A 17,091-nucleotide genomic window follows, 5' to 3' on the forward strand; every position below is an offset into this window, starting at 1 on the left:
TTTGAAGACAGCTGTTTTGTTTATAGCCATGTTCTGGATCACATTAGGCTGAGCTGCCGGTTAAGTGACTAGTGTTAACCTGTTTCAGAGTAGAAGCTGTGTTAGTCTGTATCCGCAAAAAGAACAGGAGTGCTTGTGGCCCCTTAGAGACTAACAAATTTATTTGAGCATAAGCTTTTGTGGGCTACAGCTCACTTCATCAGACGCATGTGTTAACCTAGCCACCAGAGGGGGCCCATGCTGTTCCATGAAAGCAGTTGGAAGACTGCAGTAATAAAGCCTTGCGGAGTTCAAATAAAGTCTATCCCTTGGGTCATACCCCAGGCTTCTTGCAACATTTAAGGAAAGATAAACTGAAGACTAAAGTTTCCCCACTTTGGCCTGTGCGGATCTCCCTGCCTGAATTCCCTAGTGACTATTTTGTTTGTGATATTAGAGTAAAACGGTCTGAACAAAAACGCAGAAGCCAGATCCTGGCTTATGCTATCTCTGCACCTGAAAAACTACAGTCAGGAGAAGGGCTGCTGTGTCCTAAACCTAGCTCTTCCAAAACCCATGCGACCTGAAGCTCATCTCACATCACTGTAAATCAGGATTAGCTCCATGGAGTTACATTGGCATACAGTTGGTGTCAGAGAGAGGAGAGTCAGGCTGCATGGAATTAATATTCTGCAGAGCTCGGTGAGTCACTCCCATGTTGAGCCTTGGAGGAGCATTCTGTGGAAGGGATTTGGGGTCAGAAGCTGTAGGTTATGTGAGTTTTAGTGTCTCATTTGCCACCAGGGTCAGCTCCAGGGTTTTTGCCGCCCCAAGCAGCGGAAAAAAAAACAAAAAAACCAAACCACGGTTGCGATTGACGCCTGCTCCACCACCACACCACTTTCTTCTTCAGCAATTCAGCAGCCGATCCTTCCCTCTGAGAGGGACCAAGGGACCCGCCACTGAATTGCCGCTGAAGAGCCCAACGTGCCGCCCCTTCTGCTTGGCCGCCCCAAGCACCTGCTTGCTGAACTGGTGCCTAGAGCCGGCCCTGTTTACCACTTATAGAATGCATCCTCTTCCACTTGGAATACTCATAATAATCCTGGCATAAGAAGAGCTTGTGTAGGCACCCCCTGTCTCTCTAGAATATGTGGGGTAACTGTTTTAAGGAATATGTGCCGTAATCTGACCCTTCAAAGACAGAGCTGCAGAATTGGTGGTGTTGGATCCAGAGTCATAATCATCATGATCTTTTTCTAATATGCTAAGACTCAGTGGCAGTTCCAGGCACCAGCGCTCCAAGTGTGTGCCTGGGGCAGCAAGCCACGAGGGGTGCCCTGGCGGTCCCTGTGAGGGCGGCAGTCAGGCAGCCTTCGGCAGCTTGCCTGTGGGAGGTCGCAATTCGGCAGCAGGTACGCTGAAGCTGCGGGACCAGCGAACCTTCTGCAGGCAAGCCGCCGAATCCACGGGACCAGGGACCTCCTGCAGGCAAGCCGCTGAAGGCTGCCTGACTGCCGTGTTTGGGGCGGCAAAGAAGCTAGAGCTGCCCTTGCTAAGACTAAACACTGTTTTTGATTTAAAGAGTTTTAATTTCAGCCCATCTAATTTAGAAGTGTTGTTACAGACCCATTCATTACAAATTAAAGTGCGACACTCTGACAGTCACCTCCTACTGCTCATTCTGTTGGGATTGTTTTGGATGTCCATAAAGGCTCCATCCTACAAATACTTATGTATGTGAATTAGTTCCATTGGACTGCTTGTCTAAGTACTTCATGTAAGTGTTTATAGGACTGTGCTCTGAAACCTACACAGACCCCCATGCCTGCCTGCAGACCCATGGATTTCATTGAAGGTCTATGTAAATGCAGGGATCCTCCCACGTAGAACTCAGTGTAGGACTGGAAAGGTAGGTACCTGTCCTACAAACATTTAAGCATGTGCATAACTGTAATTGAAATGAATGGGGTCACTCACATGAGTAAAGTTACACATGTGCTTATAGAACTGAGTTGTTTTTAAGCGCCATTGGGCAAGGACTTTTCTTTAAACTTTCACCTAACTTTGGGTACCTGAAATCAGCATTTCCAAATCTTCCAACATGTGTGCAGTTCCCCCCACAAGTGTAACGTTAATCTGAATTTTGAATCTTTTTAAAAAAAATACCTAAAATATTCTCTGATGATATTTCCCCCTTAAGTTCTTAAATATATTTATATTTTTAAACCTGTACCTCAGTTTAACAGTGATTTGGAGAGAGGGCGGAATTGAGGTTTTTTGTGAGTCTGACTAGTATATTGCTTGAGAACCTGTTGCTGTTTTAACACAGACATTTAGAAAATGGCATGTTCCAGCTTTGCAGAAAGAAGAATTGTTTTCTAATAAATTCTGACTTTGAGGTGGTTTCTGGCACTCTCACACATTCTTGACTTAAAATACGCTACTGGGGAAGGCACTTGGAAGGACTTAGGAAATTTGGTCTTTTGATTAATTGACCTAGAAACTACAACACTACAGCCTCATAAAAGAATTATTCTTCACCCTGTGCTCTGCTCCGAGCCTCATTAAGGGTTTTACATTTGATTTATGCTGCTGTGTAAATCCTCTTGTAAGCCAGTGAAGTGTTTGTCCTAATAAGACATACTGAAAGATCCTTGGGACTGAAACTGGGTTAGATTCTGATCTAGTTACACTCATAAATCTATGAGGCCAAATCCTGCTCTGGATTTTGGAGGTGTAAATTCAGAGTATTTTCTGTGGGATTACTCCAGATTTATACTGGTGTAAATCAGAGAATCTTTTGTGGACTGTATGTGAGTCAGCTGTTTTTTCCAAAAGGAGCATGAACTTGCTTGAACTATTTCCCTCTATTTGGATTCAATCTCCAGCTGTTTTCTGGGAATTCAATAGGTACCTCTCTTTCGTCCCCTGTGTCAATTGATAGCTGCAGTATTGCCTTCTAGGGTTCCTGTGCTGCTGGAGGGTGTCATCTTTCAGATGAGATGTAAAACTAAGGCTATGTCTACACTACCACAGTAAGTCGACCTACGCTATGCAACTCCAGCTACATGAATAACGTAGCCGGAGTCAATGTACCTTAGGTCAAGTTACTGTGGGGAGAAACTCTCCTGTTGACTTACCTTACTCTTCTCGTTGCGGGTAGAGTACAGGGTTCGACTGGAGAGTGATCTGCTGTCAATTTGGTGGGTCTTCTCTAGACCCGCTAAATCGACCACCGGTGGCTCGATCTTAGAGCATTGATCCTGGTTGTAGTGTAGACCTGCCCTGAGGTTGTCACTATACACTATAAAATTTTATGGCAATTTCACAATAGTAGCAGCGTTAGCCCCAGTGACTGGGTCGATTCCAAGTGGGGCAATTAGTACAATCAAACTAAATTCTTCCTGTAGTTTCAGTTATTTCTGGTATTTTCTCTTCTCCTAAACTGTTGTGTAGCGTGAGTATGTGCTGTTAAACAGTTACTACCATCCACCCCAGAAGTGGCTGCATTTAATGTTGGGTAAAATGGCATTGGTTTTATGACTAAGGAACTTCTGTTTCACATCCTGTATGTAATTTACTTTGGAGCAAAGGCTGCTTTTTAATGAGGTCTTAGATTGTTATTAACCATGCAATAATGAGGTCAGGAAATAATAAAAAAGCCCCTTCTCTACATAAACAGGTTTCTTGTGCTGTACCTCTGCTACACTTCAATCTAAAATCACAGAAGTGTATAGGCCTTACCAGGCTGACCATCATAAAAACCAGCTGTATCACATCAGTGTATGCAACTGAGTATAGTCCTCCCAGTAAAGTGTAGAGTATAACAGTACATGCTGAAATGATGATAGCTAAATATCCTCTGATATCCAAGATCACACTCATTGTAGCCCCTGCAAAGAAAGACAGCTTTATATATATACTCACCCACCCACACGAACATACATACATACATCTGTAACCAGGTGTGTGGGTTACACATACACATACTATAATTAAACAGTTGGCACCATGCCAGTCACAGAACTGCAATCAATACTCCTGTTATAAACCAAAACTTGATGCAAGGAGTCTTCATGCATCTAATGGAGCAGAAATTATTATACAATTTTTTAAATTTTATTTTAAATGACTCCCCAACATGGTGGTGATTGTGAATATTCCATTTTTACAGTTCGGTCAGTACTAAAATTTGGCTAGCCTCAAGCAGTGCAACAAACCGTCCTCAGTCTCAGTGTTCCCTTTCCCATTTGATTCCTCTGTGAGTGGAAACACCAAGGACCAATTTCAGAAATGATACCTGAGATGGTATAAAGGAGTTTAAGGAGATCTAAGTTGGTGTCATTTATGCACCCAGAGGCTGGAAAGGAGTGTGAGTTAAAGTAAGATGAGGCATACTTAAGTTACATCCTCCTGTGAGTTGGTTTTCTTGCTACAGTCCTATCTTCCAGCTCCGTCAGTGTGTAAGTTACACCAGCTTAAACTCCTCTAGGCTCCTTCAAACTCACTTACACCCACTTACCAATGTGTAACAGTCAGAGGTGATGTGTAAAGTGGTTTTAGCCCAGAAAAAAAATCTTTGGTGAAAGATATCCTCAGTATTCCACATTTCCCATCCATACAACATCCACATACTTTCTCCTCCCACATCTAAATCCCTAGACTCTCAATCTGGTCATTCTGTCTGGGTTTCCTAGGAATTTAAGAATTGCTCGACTCTGTCAGAATAGTGCTCCATCCTACCCAGTATTCTGCCTCTGACAGTGGCCAGTACCAGATGCTTCAGAGGAAGGTGGAAGAAAACTTGAAATCATGGAATATCTTATTCACACAGAAAGCTCCTTAACCCTGCCAGTTAGAAGTTGGCTTATGTCTTGCAGTCTGAGGCCTTATCCTATTCAAACTTTTGTTCTTTTGGAAAAAAAACTAGCATAACTCTGGATATATTTATTATCCATATAAATATCTAATCATTTTCTGTAGAAGCAGCAAAGAATCCTGTGGCACCTTATAGACTAACAGACGTTTTGCAGCATGAGCTTTCGTGGGTGAATACCTACTTCTTCGGGTATCATTTTCTGAATCCTGGTAAGCTCTGGGACTCAGTGATATCTTGTGACAATGAGTTCCACAGCTTAAATGTGCATTGTGCAAAAGCATTTCCTTTTATCAGTATTACATTTGCTGTCTTGCACTTTCATGGAATGTCCCATTCCTCTTATATTATGGAGAGGGTGAATAGAAGTTCTTAACCTACCTTCTTTAGGCCACTCATTATTTTGTTTGCTTTTATCATGTCCCATTTTATTCCCTTCCCCTTTAGGGTAAACAATCATTTCATTCTCTCTTCACATGGAAGTTTTGCCTGGCCCTTAATCATTTTCATTGCCTGTCTCTGAAAACTCTCTTTACAAGTTGTGGCAAGGCACCTTCTCGGTCTCCCCAGCCTCCGCTACTTTTAGCCCTGGCGAGACAGGCTTGGGTAATATGGTCCCCCTTGGGACACAGGGGAAGTCTGTTCCTTCTCTACACCAGTCCTTTTTAGCGTATTTTCCTCCCTTGTGGGAGAGAATACTGCCTCTCCTCCTGGTGAGGCTCGCTGTCTTGCTGCTCTTAGCAGCAGGGCCTCTTCTCTTCCTCCCCCCCCCCCCAGGGGAGGGTTTAAAAAGGTCTCAGGCAGCCCTTAGTTGGCATCAGCTGATCCTAATTAACCTCAGGTAGCTCCCTCTCAGCTGATTCTAATTGATACTTTGATAACCCCTTCTCAGCTGAACCTGATTGACCCGTAGTTACCCCCCAGTTGATAGGGAGGAGAGTCTCTTAACTTTCTGAGACTCATTTCTACCCTTCCCTTGCAGCTGTCTGTCCTGAGTTTATCACAAAGTCTTCTCAGAAAACAACACCCCCAACAAACCATTCCTGTTTGTCTATCTTCCAATTTAATTCTTTTCTACATCTCAGTTTTCCTTCTTTGACACTTCCCCTGGTCTCTCTCATCTTCTGTCTCTCATCCTCTTCCCCATCTTTTTGTACCTGTGCCCACCTCTTTCACTCTTTTTCTGTGTCTCCTATTTCCTCATCAAATCCCCCATCTCATTTCTTTAGCTCTCCACTTTATATCCCCCTAAGTCACTCTCCTTTTCTATTCCCTTCATGCACCTCCAGTTCTTCTCTTCCCTCTTTTGCCCTACCCCAGTTGCTCTTTCTTATTAAGACTGCTGCCACAGCTTCCCCTTTCTTTCCCAATGGCGAGTGTGTTAAGAGCGAGGCTGTTTCTCTGCTTTTCCCTCTCTGCTTCTCCACTGTGTCATTTTGTCCCTGCTTCTCTCTCCCTTATGGGGCTTCTTCGCCACTGGATCCATGGACAGATTTAGGCCACACCCATGCTGTAGCAGTCAGAATACAGCTACTTGTAATGGACTTCCTGTAGTGTGCTAGCTACTCCTTTGAGGAGAAAGCAAATTTCCCTTTATTATCATGCTCTGTGGCAGGGGTATAAATTTAGCACAAGTGGATTTCCCACTGATGTCAATGGCAGGTTTGCACAGGGTGGAAGTATGTAGTAGCTAAATATTTAGTTTTTATCATTATTTGTTCAGTACCTTTTTGTCACCTTTAGCATCACTGAGAGGGAGAATATTCTACCTTTAACATCACTGCTATTTCTACCCTTTGTAACTCTTCCTTCTCAGTCCTCCTTTCCCCCTGCCTCTCTTCCTCTCACTCTCCATGATAATTTTTGTTTAGTCAAAAACCGAATCTTCCATTGGACAAAAAACTTTTGATGGGAAAACTTTGCCCTGTCCTAGGTCACATAGAAAGTTTCCTTTGCAAACATGAGGGCTACAAATCTATGTGTTTGTCGTCCTTGTCCTCAGGGAACTGCTGCCCAGTACTAGAACAAAATTAACCCCACCCTTATATTAAATAAAACACTACAGCGTTCTCTTTGCAGTAGTAGTCCAAACACTCTGCTGCAGTGGTTCAGATACTACAGCTTACAGTTGTGTAATAACAGGTCTATGGGTCTTTTGTGTGGATTTTTATTGCTCATTTCCCTATTATGGTTGAATAGTTGTGTTCTGTTCAAATATCTGTGTATCTGCAGAAATACTATAAGGATCTGGAGACTTCTGACTCTTAAAAAAAGCCACATGATGCGAGCGGAAAAGGAAATCTATTCTGAATGAGTGTATGTTTAAGATATCTACTTACCTAAAGCAGAAAGAATAGCTGCAAACCAAAATACATCTCCTATCAATGTTGGAAGAAAGAGAAGGGTTCCCATAGTGTTCCCATAGGTTTCTTGGAGGGGGTCCATCATTGTCACATAGTTTTTGGATCGCATTGGCTTTACAAAAAAGAGGCCCCCTAGCAAAAATCAAATGACAAGGTGAATTATTATTTTAATCATTGCCTAAGAAGCAAACAAGAATGGGGCCTCATTGTGCTAGGTGCTGTACAGATACAGAGTAATAAACAGTCCCAGCCCCAAAGAGCTTATAATCTAAATAGACAAGACAGACACAGGGGAGGAAAAAGGCTATAACAGGCAGAGTGAACAATATGGTGGCTGCAAACTTCATGTTAGTTCTATCATTTTTAATACATTTAAATTACACATTTAATTATGCATAGAGTATCTCCTGATCAGAACTATCTTGTCTTTCTAGAGAATGTCAGCATTAAAACTAAGAGATATACATTATATCATATCCTTTCACAAATGTCTTCCTAATAAAAATTGGCTGGTTTCCTCTCTCCTCCCCAAAATATTCATGGGTCACTGTTACCAAGTTGTTTATTTTTTACATTAAGCCCATCATTACATTGACTTTATTTCAGAGTAGAGATGAAAGACCAATTCAGAAGCACAGAAAATCATTGTTTTGTGTGTGTTTAGAAATCAAACATGGCAAGAGGTTAAAGTTGACTCCAATCCAGAATTTTTTCAGATTTTCCATAATGTTACTGAGAGGGCATATGTGAGTGTTAGAGATGGAAGCAACCCAAACCATGGGGACTCAAGGTGCCTCCACCCACCACAAGTGGTGGAGAATGCAGGCAGCTTATGCCTGATACAAGGGGGGAAAAAGCCCACAGAGGGAGACAGAGCCCAGTATCTCTGAGCAAGATGGAACCTGAGCAGTGGTATAAGTGGCCAGCGGAGATGCAGCAGCAGCAAGCAACTCAGCAGCAACGGACCACCCAAGAGCAAGTTCACATGATGCAACGGCACCTGCTGCTGAGAGAGTTGATGACCCAGCAGCAGGAGTTCCACAAGGAGATGACACAGTGTATTGTGTCAACCCTGTACTCCTCAGAAGCACGGTACTGCCATAGTGGGTCCCCCACACCAATATCCATGAAGCTAAACAAGATGGGGCCAGACAATGATGCTAGGGCCTTTTTAATTACCTTTGAGAAAGCAGAACGAGCTTTCTGGTGGCCCCTGAGCAGTGTGCTTTGATTTTTGGCTCTGTACTTGACAAGTCCAGCACAGGTAGCCTACCATAACCTGGATTTGGAGCAGACTAGGATTATAAACAAGTAAAGTCCGGCTTTTTGGACTATTTGGACATTTCCTGGGAAACTCACTGTTTATCTTTTAGGTCTAGCCTCCCAAGGGGGCTAGACCCTCGGTAGTAGCTCAGTGTTCGAAGAAATACTGTTGGAAATGGCTCCACCCAGAAGAAAGGTCTCGGGCTCAGGTTGCTAAATCAATTGTGACTGAATAATTTGTAAGGATATTGGCAGCAAAAGGCAGAGAGTGGGTACTGTACCATGACCTGGGACTTTGTCAGATACAGTATGGTTAATGGAGAGTTTTCTAGAGACCAAAAGGGCTGCTAGAGACAGAATTCCTCAAGACCTTGATGCCACACAGGACAGGCTTGAGAGAAACCTGTGAAGGCAACCTCAAAGTGGTAACACCCACTCTGAGGGGTCCACCCTTGGGGATGTCCTCCAGGATGATCAAGCCAGGCATTAGACCATGGAAAGACCAGCGGGGAACAAGAGGGTCAGGCTCAGACATGATACCACCAGTGGGACCATCAGTCATCTCAAGCAGCTGAAGCAGAACAGAGGCTGGCCACTACTCCATGGCCGAGTTCACCTCCAGCTAGTACGGTTACTGTCAGTGCCCCTGGGTGACTTGCTGTCGGGTTACATCATCCCTATGCTGCCTTGGTGGAAAGTTACAGCAGCAGGACAACAAGAATAGAGGAGTTAGATAAAGTTGTTATGAGAAAGTAGGGAACTGCCAGAGCGAGGCAAATGCCAGGTGGCCTAACTGGGATCAGATAAGTTGCATGGGAAATGGGAAACCAGTAAGCAAAGGGCCATGCATGTGAAAAGTGTGTGTATCAGACAAAGAACCAATCAGCAGCAATGTAATGTTGGTGTGTCTGACGTTTGCTAATATGGAGAAGCCTATATAATATGATGCATTGTAAATAATAAATGATTCAGCTTGCAATCATATTGGTTGTTGTGCTTTATCCGGCCCGCATGCAACGCAACAACTTGCTACTCTTCTGGACAGACAGGACACATAAAGAAAGGATTCTATCTTAATGAATGTGAGTACGACCAGGGTTCTGGACTGCAGAAACCAGTGCACAGAAAATGGCACCCCCTCAAGTTAACAGTGCTGGTGATGATCCAAGGGAAAAGAGTTCCAAGACTCTGGGACTCCAGCTGTAGGCAACAACGTCCCCCAGAAAGTTGATTTACCCGCGCAGTGTACCTCTGTCAGGCTGTCTAAGGCTGCTGCTTTTAGCTGCCTTTCTGGTCACAGGCTCGCAGCAGTGTTTCAAAAGGTAGAGTTGTTTTGTCTGGCTAAGCCAGACTCTTATTAGACAGACGGTAGAATGAGAAAGATAGTCCAGAGAAGAGACAAGATAGAGAGGGCAAATAATATATGAAGGAGGTGGATGATGGCCGGAACCCAAATCTCAGGTGGTGGTCAGGATGTAGATGAAACTGGTGGAGGTGGTAATTTCATCTGGTTCTCTCTGGCTAAGTCTGCTCTGGTAGCCTTTCAGGATCAGGATGATTACAGCCCAATAGTATCAAGGTAGATCCTGAGGCCCCAGTGTAAGGCCTGAGGCCTTTTTCTGCAGCCATAATAGGAGAGCAGTAGCCAAGAGCCAAGAAGCAGAAAGTCACATCCTCACATTCCGTTTAAATTACATTAAAATAATGTAATATTGGGCTGTTAAGAAGGAGATCCTGTTCTAATAGTAGCCACCATCGCCAGATAAAAAAACAGATATTAAGATGTTTAAAGAAAACTTTGTTTAATAGCATTCTGTCTGGCAAGGAATCAACAGTTGTGATTGTGAAATCTCTATTGTTTTCCCTTGATAGTCCTTACTTCTCTATTGTTTATCTGCATAGTTTCTGTCTGGTTCATTGTTTCTGTCTGTTACATAACTAATTTTGCAAGGTATAACTCAACTAAAGTGGTGGGTCATGATTGGGTGAAGAATTGTTAGGATTGGTCAAAGAATTATTTTGTAATACTTCAGTAAAATGATCGGTTAAGGTATAGCTTAGCAGGACTCAGGTTTTACTATATAAACTGGGGTCCAAAAGGAAATTCTTTGGAACCAACTCCAGAACACAGCCCAAGATCAGGCTCAACACCCTGCCAACCATATTGTGCAGAAGCTGGAGTCCCTGGATGACCTGATCTTCACTGGCCAGCAGGAAAAGCTCATCAGCTTTATTGGGAGCGGTGAGCACTGTATGCTTTGCATGTGCATTTTGTTTTGGTGATTGTTAATAAATAGAGGTTAAGGATATTACTGTGTGAGGCTCTTTCACTGGTAAAACACCCTGCAAACACCCAGTGAGTGAGCTGAAGCTGTGGAGTAAGGGGAACAGCAGGGGAGGGGCCGGGGCTAGCCGGGCCAGGAGCTTGGGGGTCGGGCAGGACGGTCCTGTGGGCTGGATGTGGCCCGTGGGCTGTAGTTTGCCCACCTCTGCCCTATGGTGTGGGGTTATGCCTTGAGCCCTAGGAACAGGGTAAAGGTGGGTGCCCCTAGAGTGTGCGGGTAACCCCAGGAAATGATGGGAGAGGCAGTCATGATGGTAAAGTTCACCCCTACCAGCCCCCAAAATAAGCAGTGTCCAAGAAGGGGGAGCAACCTCATTTCATTAAAATTAACCAATAAAAATGCATTTTGGTGATTTAAATGAGAATAATTTTCTCCCATTTCTAGAATCTTTCAGTTTGTTGTTAAGCCAAACCAGGAGTTTAACAGGATCCTTGAAGACCCCTCAACAGAGTTCTTTTAATGTGAACATCCAGTTTGTGCCTTTCTGTCTCCAACTTTTGCTGACTTTCATAATCACTTTTATGCAACCGTTTGAGTTGGACAACTCAGAATATAGGCATCTGGACAACAAGAAGGCTAAATTTTCATGTTGCTAAAACTGCTTTGCAATGAAAACATTTAATAATTGAATTGTTGTTTTTACCAATGATAAAAGCTAGAACATATCCTACTGGAGCCAGGACCCAGGCCAGCCCTCGAGTAGGGAGGTACACGATCTCAGCTGTCCCATTGATGTAGCCACCTCCAACCCAAGTTGCTGGAAAAAAAAGAAAAGCAGGAGGAAATTGAGAAAAAGAAGAAATCATATGGCTACCGTCATATTTCGTGCTAGAAGATAAGGCATATGGAGCAGGACCAAGCTTCTGCCCCCGCAGCTGCCTGGCCCTAGGGCCCCCTGTCATTGGGGGGCCCTGTGCCAGGGCACCCTGCGTTTTGCTGTAAATCTGCCTCTGCAGACAATTGTCCTGCTTGCCCCTCTAATGTCAGCCCTGCACTTGCAACCCCCTTAAACCCATCCTGCAACACCCATGCCCCTAGGGTTTGCAACCCCCTCCCCAGTTGAGAAACATTTCTCTAGATGAGTTGATGTACCCCCTGGAAGACCTCTGCATACCCCCAGGGGTACACGTACCCCTGATTGAGAATCACTGTTCTAAGTAAATAATACTTTGCTTTGAGGAAGCTGCTTGATCTCTAACTACCACTGTCATTGCATTGTAGGGTTGCCAGTAGCCCCTTCTTAGAAGGGACGTCTCTTATTTCTTCATCTCTGCACAACAAGATCGGGAGTTGCTGAGTGCTACAAAAAGCAGCAAGAAATACCCCTGGTGAATGTAGGTGAGTACTGCTTATTATTAATATTATTCTTAATAATAGTAATCATGAAGATAATAATACCGGGAGGAGGGTAGGGCAGGGGTGCAAAGAAAACAGTTGATTATTTTTGAAATACAATGTTGTTAACCTTAATTTGTCCTAGAGGGAATAAGACTGCAGGGTCTGAGCAGTCAGACCTGCTAAGGTGATCATGACTGACACACCAGGAACTGCAGCCCAGCAGCTGGTCGAAGAGTGGGAGAAACCCATGTTTCCACACTAAGGCCATCACTTCTTTCTCAGACCTAGAAGGAGATATGCTTGGAGAGACCAGGAGGTGTATTACGTGCAGTTAGCCCAGTAACCATTACTCTTAGCAACTCTGAAAGCAAGGCTACTTCTATTTAGGTATCTAAATATGAATTTAAGTGCCTACCTTGAGGAAACCATGTCTGAGAACTTTGTCATATTGTCCAACTATTTCTTTAATGAATCAGAGCAAAAAATGAGTAAACAATAAAGGCTTTTGTTGAGGAACAAAGCAGCTATGAGAGTCCCGATCATTTATTAAATAGCTGAAATCATCAGCAATGGCCATCACAGAAAGTTGTCTAAATTCTGCTGTCAGACCACTTGCACAGCTGTCAGGGATCCCAGCCCCCTTGGCACAGATCCTTTCCTTACCCCTCTCGGCAGCTACAGGCACAGCTCCACCTTCCCCCATTCTCCCAGCAGGAGACACCAGATAATCTGAATGTAGGCACGACATCAAATGCTTAAACTTTATACACAAAAAACTTTGTGATGGAACAGGTAAGGTTACTACACAGCAACATAACTCTCACAACCCATAGAAGCAAGGATGTGAAAATTTAAGTACTCTGAGAGTACTACCCACTGGCACAAACCTCACAATTACTATACCCCACATTTATACACACATACTCTCTCTGGCACAAACCTCACAACTACCATACACACATTTATACACTCATGTCTCTGATGTGGTTATGAGGCCAATTCTCATCTTAGGAAACCCTGTATCTGAATAGGGATGAGGTGGTCTGGTGGTAATGATGGACAGGTAAAGAAATGTAAAAGGAATGGAATAGAACATCCTGACCACTGAATTTCTGAACTTCCAGTATCAATTCTTCAAAATATTTCAATGCCCTATAGAAGTGCTATCCAGTGGAGTAGAACTCTGAATCGGGTTTAAATGCTATCTGCAAGACAGATTCCCATTTCCTTTCATCCTACTTGGTAGGCAAACAAGGGAGTAAAATTTTAATTGGTTCTTCCTATCCCTAGTTCAGGTAACTCTTTTTAATCTGCCTCTGGGTGGTTCTATTGAACCTTCTGTTTACTTGCTCCAGGTAGGGTTGGATCAATTTGCTAAAGTTCTATTAACCAGTCAGAGAGGTGGAAAAGACCCTGTTAAGTCATTTATGGCTCAAATGTATGAATGACTGACACTTTTCGTTGACTGCAATGGGCACTGAGGATGCTTGGCACTTTGCAGGAGATTTCCGAGGTGTTCACCATTGGGCGCCTAATTCCCCTTTGGGCCTTTGGAAATCTCCCCCTCAGTGACTTCCAGGATCAGGCTATTGTCAATGTTTCTGCCACGCAATGTTCCCTTCCATTTATTTTCTAAGGCTTTGTCCGGTTTTGAACATCTGCATGCGCCAGTGGGATCCACTCCATCCGTTTGGGAGGCTGTTCCACAATCTCAGTGGGAAGACATTCTGCCTGATATTCAGCCTTATTTGTCATTTCTTCTAGTGCAGCGGTTCTCAAACCAAGGGGTCGGGACCGCTCAGGGGTTGCGAGGTTATTACATGGGGGGTCGTGAGCTGTCAGCCTTCACCCCAAACTCTGCTTTGCATCCAGCATTTATAATGGTGTTAAATATATAAAAAGTGTTTTTAATTAAGGGGGGGTTGCACTCAGAGGCTTGCTATTTGAAAGGGGTCACCAGTACAAAAGTTTGAGAACCACTGTCCTAGTGAATAGAGGGCTCAACTTATTTGATTACACTTATGTGTAAGAACTGAGTAGAATTTTCAACAGTTTGGGGTGGTGAAGCCTGTATGTGTTTCAGTGGCAGACAGACACTTGTATTTCATATAATAACATTGCTCATTTACATAGCAGCTTTCTTCTGAGAATCTCAAAACACTTCACAGAGGTACTGATATTGTACTGTACTGTTATGGAGTTGAGAACAGAGACCATGATACTTAGTCCCCTGACCCTAATCCCTAGATGGCACTGCCTCCAGGATATAAAAGATAGAACGGGGAGGATTTCTGATATGATCATAAAATCATAGAATATCAGGGTTGGAGGGGACCTCAGGAGGTCATCTAGTCCAATCTCCTGCTCAAGCAGGACCAATCCCCAACTAAATCATCCCAGCCAGGGCTTTGTCAAGCCTGACCTTAAAAACCTCTAAGGAAGGAGATTCCACCACCTTCCTGGGTAACCCATTCCAGTGCTTCACCACTCTCTGAGTGAAAAAGTTTTTCCTAATATCCAACCTAAACCTCCCCCAGGGAAACTTGAGACCATTACTCCTTGTTCTGTCATCTGGTACCACTGAGAACAGTCTAGATCCATTCTCTTTGGAATCCCTTTTCAGGTAGTTGAAAGCAGCTACCAAATCCCCGCTCATTCTTTTCTTCTGCAGACTAAATAATCCCAGTTCCCTCAGCCTCTCCTCATAAGTCATGTGCTCCAGCCCCCTAATCATTTTTGTTGCCCTCCGCTGGACTCTTTCCAATTTTTCCACATCCTTCTTGTACTGTGGGGCCCAAAACTGGACACAGTACTCCACATGAGGCCTCACCAATGCTGAATAGAGGAGAATGATCACATCCCTCAATCTGCTGGCAATCCTCCTACTTATACAGCCCAAAATGCCGCTAGCCTTCTTGGCAACAAGGGCACACTGTTGACTCATATCCAGCTTCTCGTCCACTGTAACCCCTAGGTCCTTTTCTGCAGAACTGCTGCCTAGCTACTCAGTCCCTAGTCTGTAGCAGTGCATGTGATTCTTCCATCCTAAGTGCAGGACTCTGCACTTGCCCTTGTTGAACCTCATCAGATTTCTTTTGGCCCAATTGTCTAATTTGTCTAGGTCCCTCTGTATCCTATCCCTACCCTGCAGCATATCTACCACTCCTCCCAGTTTAGTGTTGTCTGCAAACGTGCTGAGGGTGCAATCCATTCCATCCTCCAGATCATTAATTAAGATATTGAACAAAACTGGCCCCAGGACCGACCCTTGGGGCACTCCGCTTGATACTGGCTGCCAACTAGATATGGAGCCATTGATCACCTGTTGATATCCTGTGCTACTGGAAAAAAAGAACAAACCAAGAGCGCCAGTAAAATTAAAGTAGGTACATAGAAGAACAGTTCCTCTAGCCAAAAAATCTGAACCCAAATACACGTAGAAGACAGCTCCTTAGGTTAATTATATAAGTAGAATTCACAACAGAATTTAAGAAACTCTTACTGATCTAAAATATATATTATAAACTAGAACAGGAATTAATATTAAGAAACAAACTCACCAGTTGTGGTGAATAATCCCACAAAAATGTTCATGTTTCTGCCTCCCACCATGGCAACCTCGCTTCGGTTTGCATTCTTCTCCTCCTTTTTGGTTTTCCAAGCAGCCCAAATCCCAGTTGCCAACATTATCGCATAGAACACAGTCGTGGCTACCAGACCGGGGATGTTTAGAGCCATTTTCTGCAAAAGGCTGTATTGTAAAATAATTCTGATCACCAGGACTAATGCGAAGCACCTCACAGAAGATTAAAAGTCTTATGATTGGAAAAGCATTAAGGGTTTTTGTTTTGTTATTTTATACACAAATGCCCTGTTGTGGTGAATTAGCTCACTTTGAATTCCTGCTGAGTTGTAAGAACCCAGAGGAAGAAATAACAGTGGTCTCCCAAAGTGATAGGAATGATTACATGATCCCAAAGCTGACGTGCGCTCAGCATGCCCCAGACTGGCACCAAGAGGAACATGCTCTTTCCCTTCAGACTCTCACCCTCTTTTCAGACTCCGCCCTCAGTGAAGAAATAGCCAGTCCTGCATCAGTAGATAGGTCAAGGAGAAGAGACATTTCTTGGCTAAGGGCTAAATCCTGCTGTTATTAAAGTCAGTGGGAGCTTTGCTAATGACTTAAATGACAGCAGAATCCAGCCCCACCTCAGCTGGGACATGACACAGACTATGAAATATGCACAAAATGAATACAAAATAAGACATCAAAGAATGTACAAATGAATGTGGCACTCGAGTAAAGTACCAGACTGAGGGCCTGATCCAAGGCACATAGACATCAATGGGAGTCTTTGCAATGATCTCAATGGGCTTTGCATCAAGTCTTCAGAACCTGGGAGACTCCAGTCCTCTGTCCCCAGAAGAGATATAGCAAGGCAAGGTTTCCCTAGACTGCACTGCCAATGTGCTTGTCCTGAGCAGAAGGGATTAGACTGTCCTTCCAAAGTCTGTCTTTTTAATTGTCACTGGGGATCGAATGTTTGTGGAGGCAAAAAGTCAGTTTAAATCCACTTTGAAATCTGAACAAATATTCTCTGACAATTTCCCCACCCTATTTCCAGCTCTATTGGTGAAGAATCTAATCTTTTTTTTTTTTTTTGGTGACCCGGTTTTCCCCACATGTAATTAAGCATTGTATTGCTTTCAAGGGCTAGTCCATGTAATATAAAATAATAGATGATAGATGGTTTAAAGCTAAAGATAAGCCTTTGTCCTTAGGTATAGAACAGAAAACTTGGCTGGCACAAGTGACTGTCTTAGTCAGTAAGGGGGTGAGATTTTTCAAAAGCACCTAAATCACTTAGATGTATAAGTCCTACTGACTTTCAATAGGACTTGTGCTCCTATGTCACTTAGGCTC

General features: G+C 43.6%; 1 protein-coding gene across 1 annotated transcript in view; it reads right to left on the reverse strand.

Moving 5' to 3' along the window:
- LOC120395214 (high-affinity choline transporter 1-like) overlaps window positions 1-15,977 on the reverse strand; it is a 29,332-nt gene extending 13,355 nt beyond the window's left edge. Inside the window, exons 1-4 of the mRNA XM_039519404.1 lie at window positions 15,728-15,977; window positions 11,473-11,586; window positions 7,198-7,353; window positions 3,727-3,875 (exon numbers count right to left, since the gene is read on the reverse strand). Coding sequence (XP_039375338.1) covers window positions 3,727-3,875; window positions 7,198-7,353; window positions 11,473-11,586; window positions 15,728-15,905 — 597 coding nt within the window. The 5' untranslated portion in view covers window positions 15,906-15,977. The remainder of the gene's footprint in view (window positions 1-3,726; window positions 3,876-7,197; window positions 7,354-11,472; window positions 11,587-15,727) is intronic.
- Window positions 15,978-17,091: the final 1,114 nt, after the last annotated feature.

This window comes from Mauremys reevesii, linkage group 1 (genome assembly GCF_016161935.1).
Source record: "Mauremys reevesii isolate NIE-2019 linkage group 1, ASM1616193v1, whole genome shotgun sequence".
In the NCBI taxonomy this organism is placed as follows: Eukaryota; Metazoa; Chordata; order Testudines; family Geoemydidae; genus Mauremys; species Mauremys reevesii.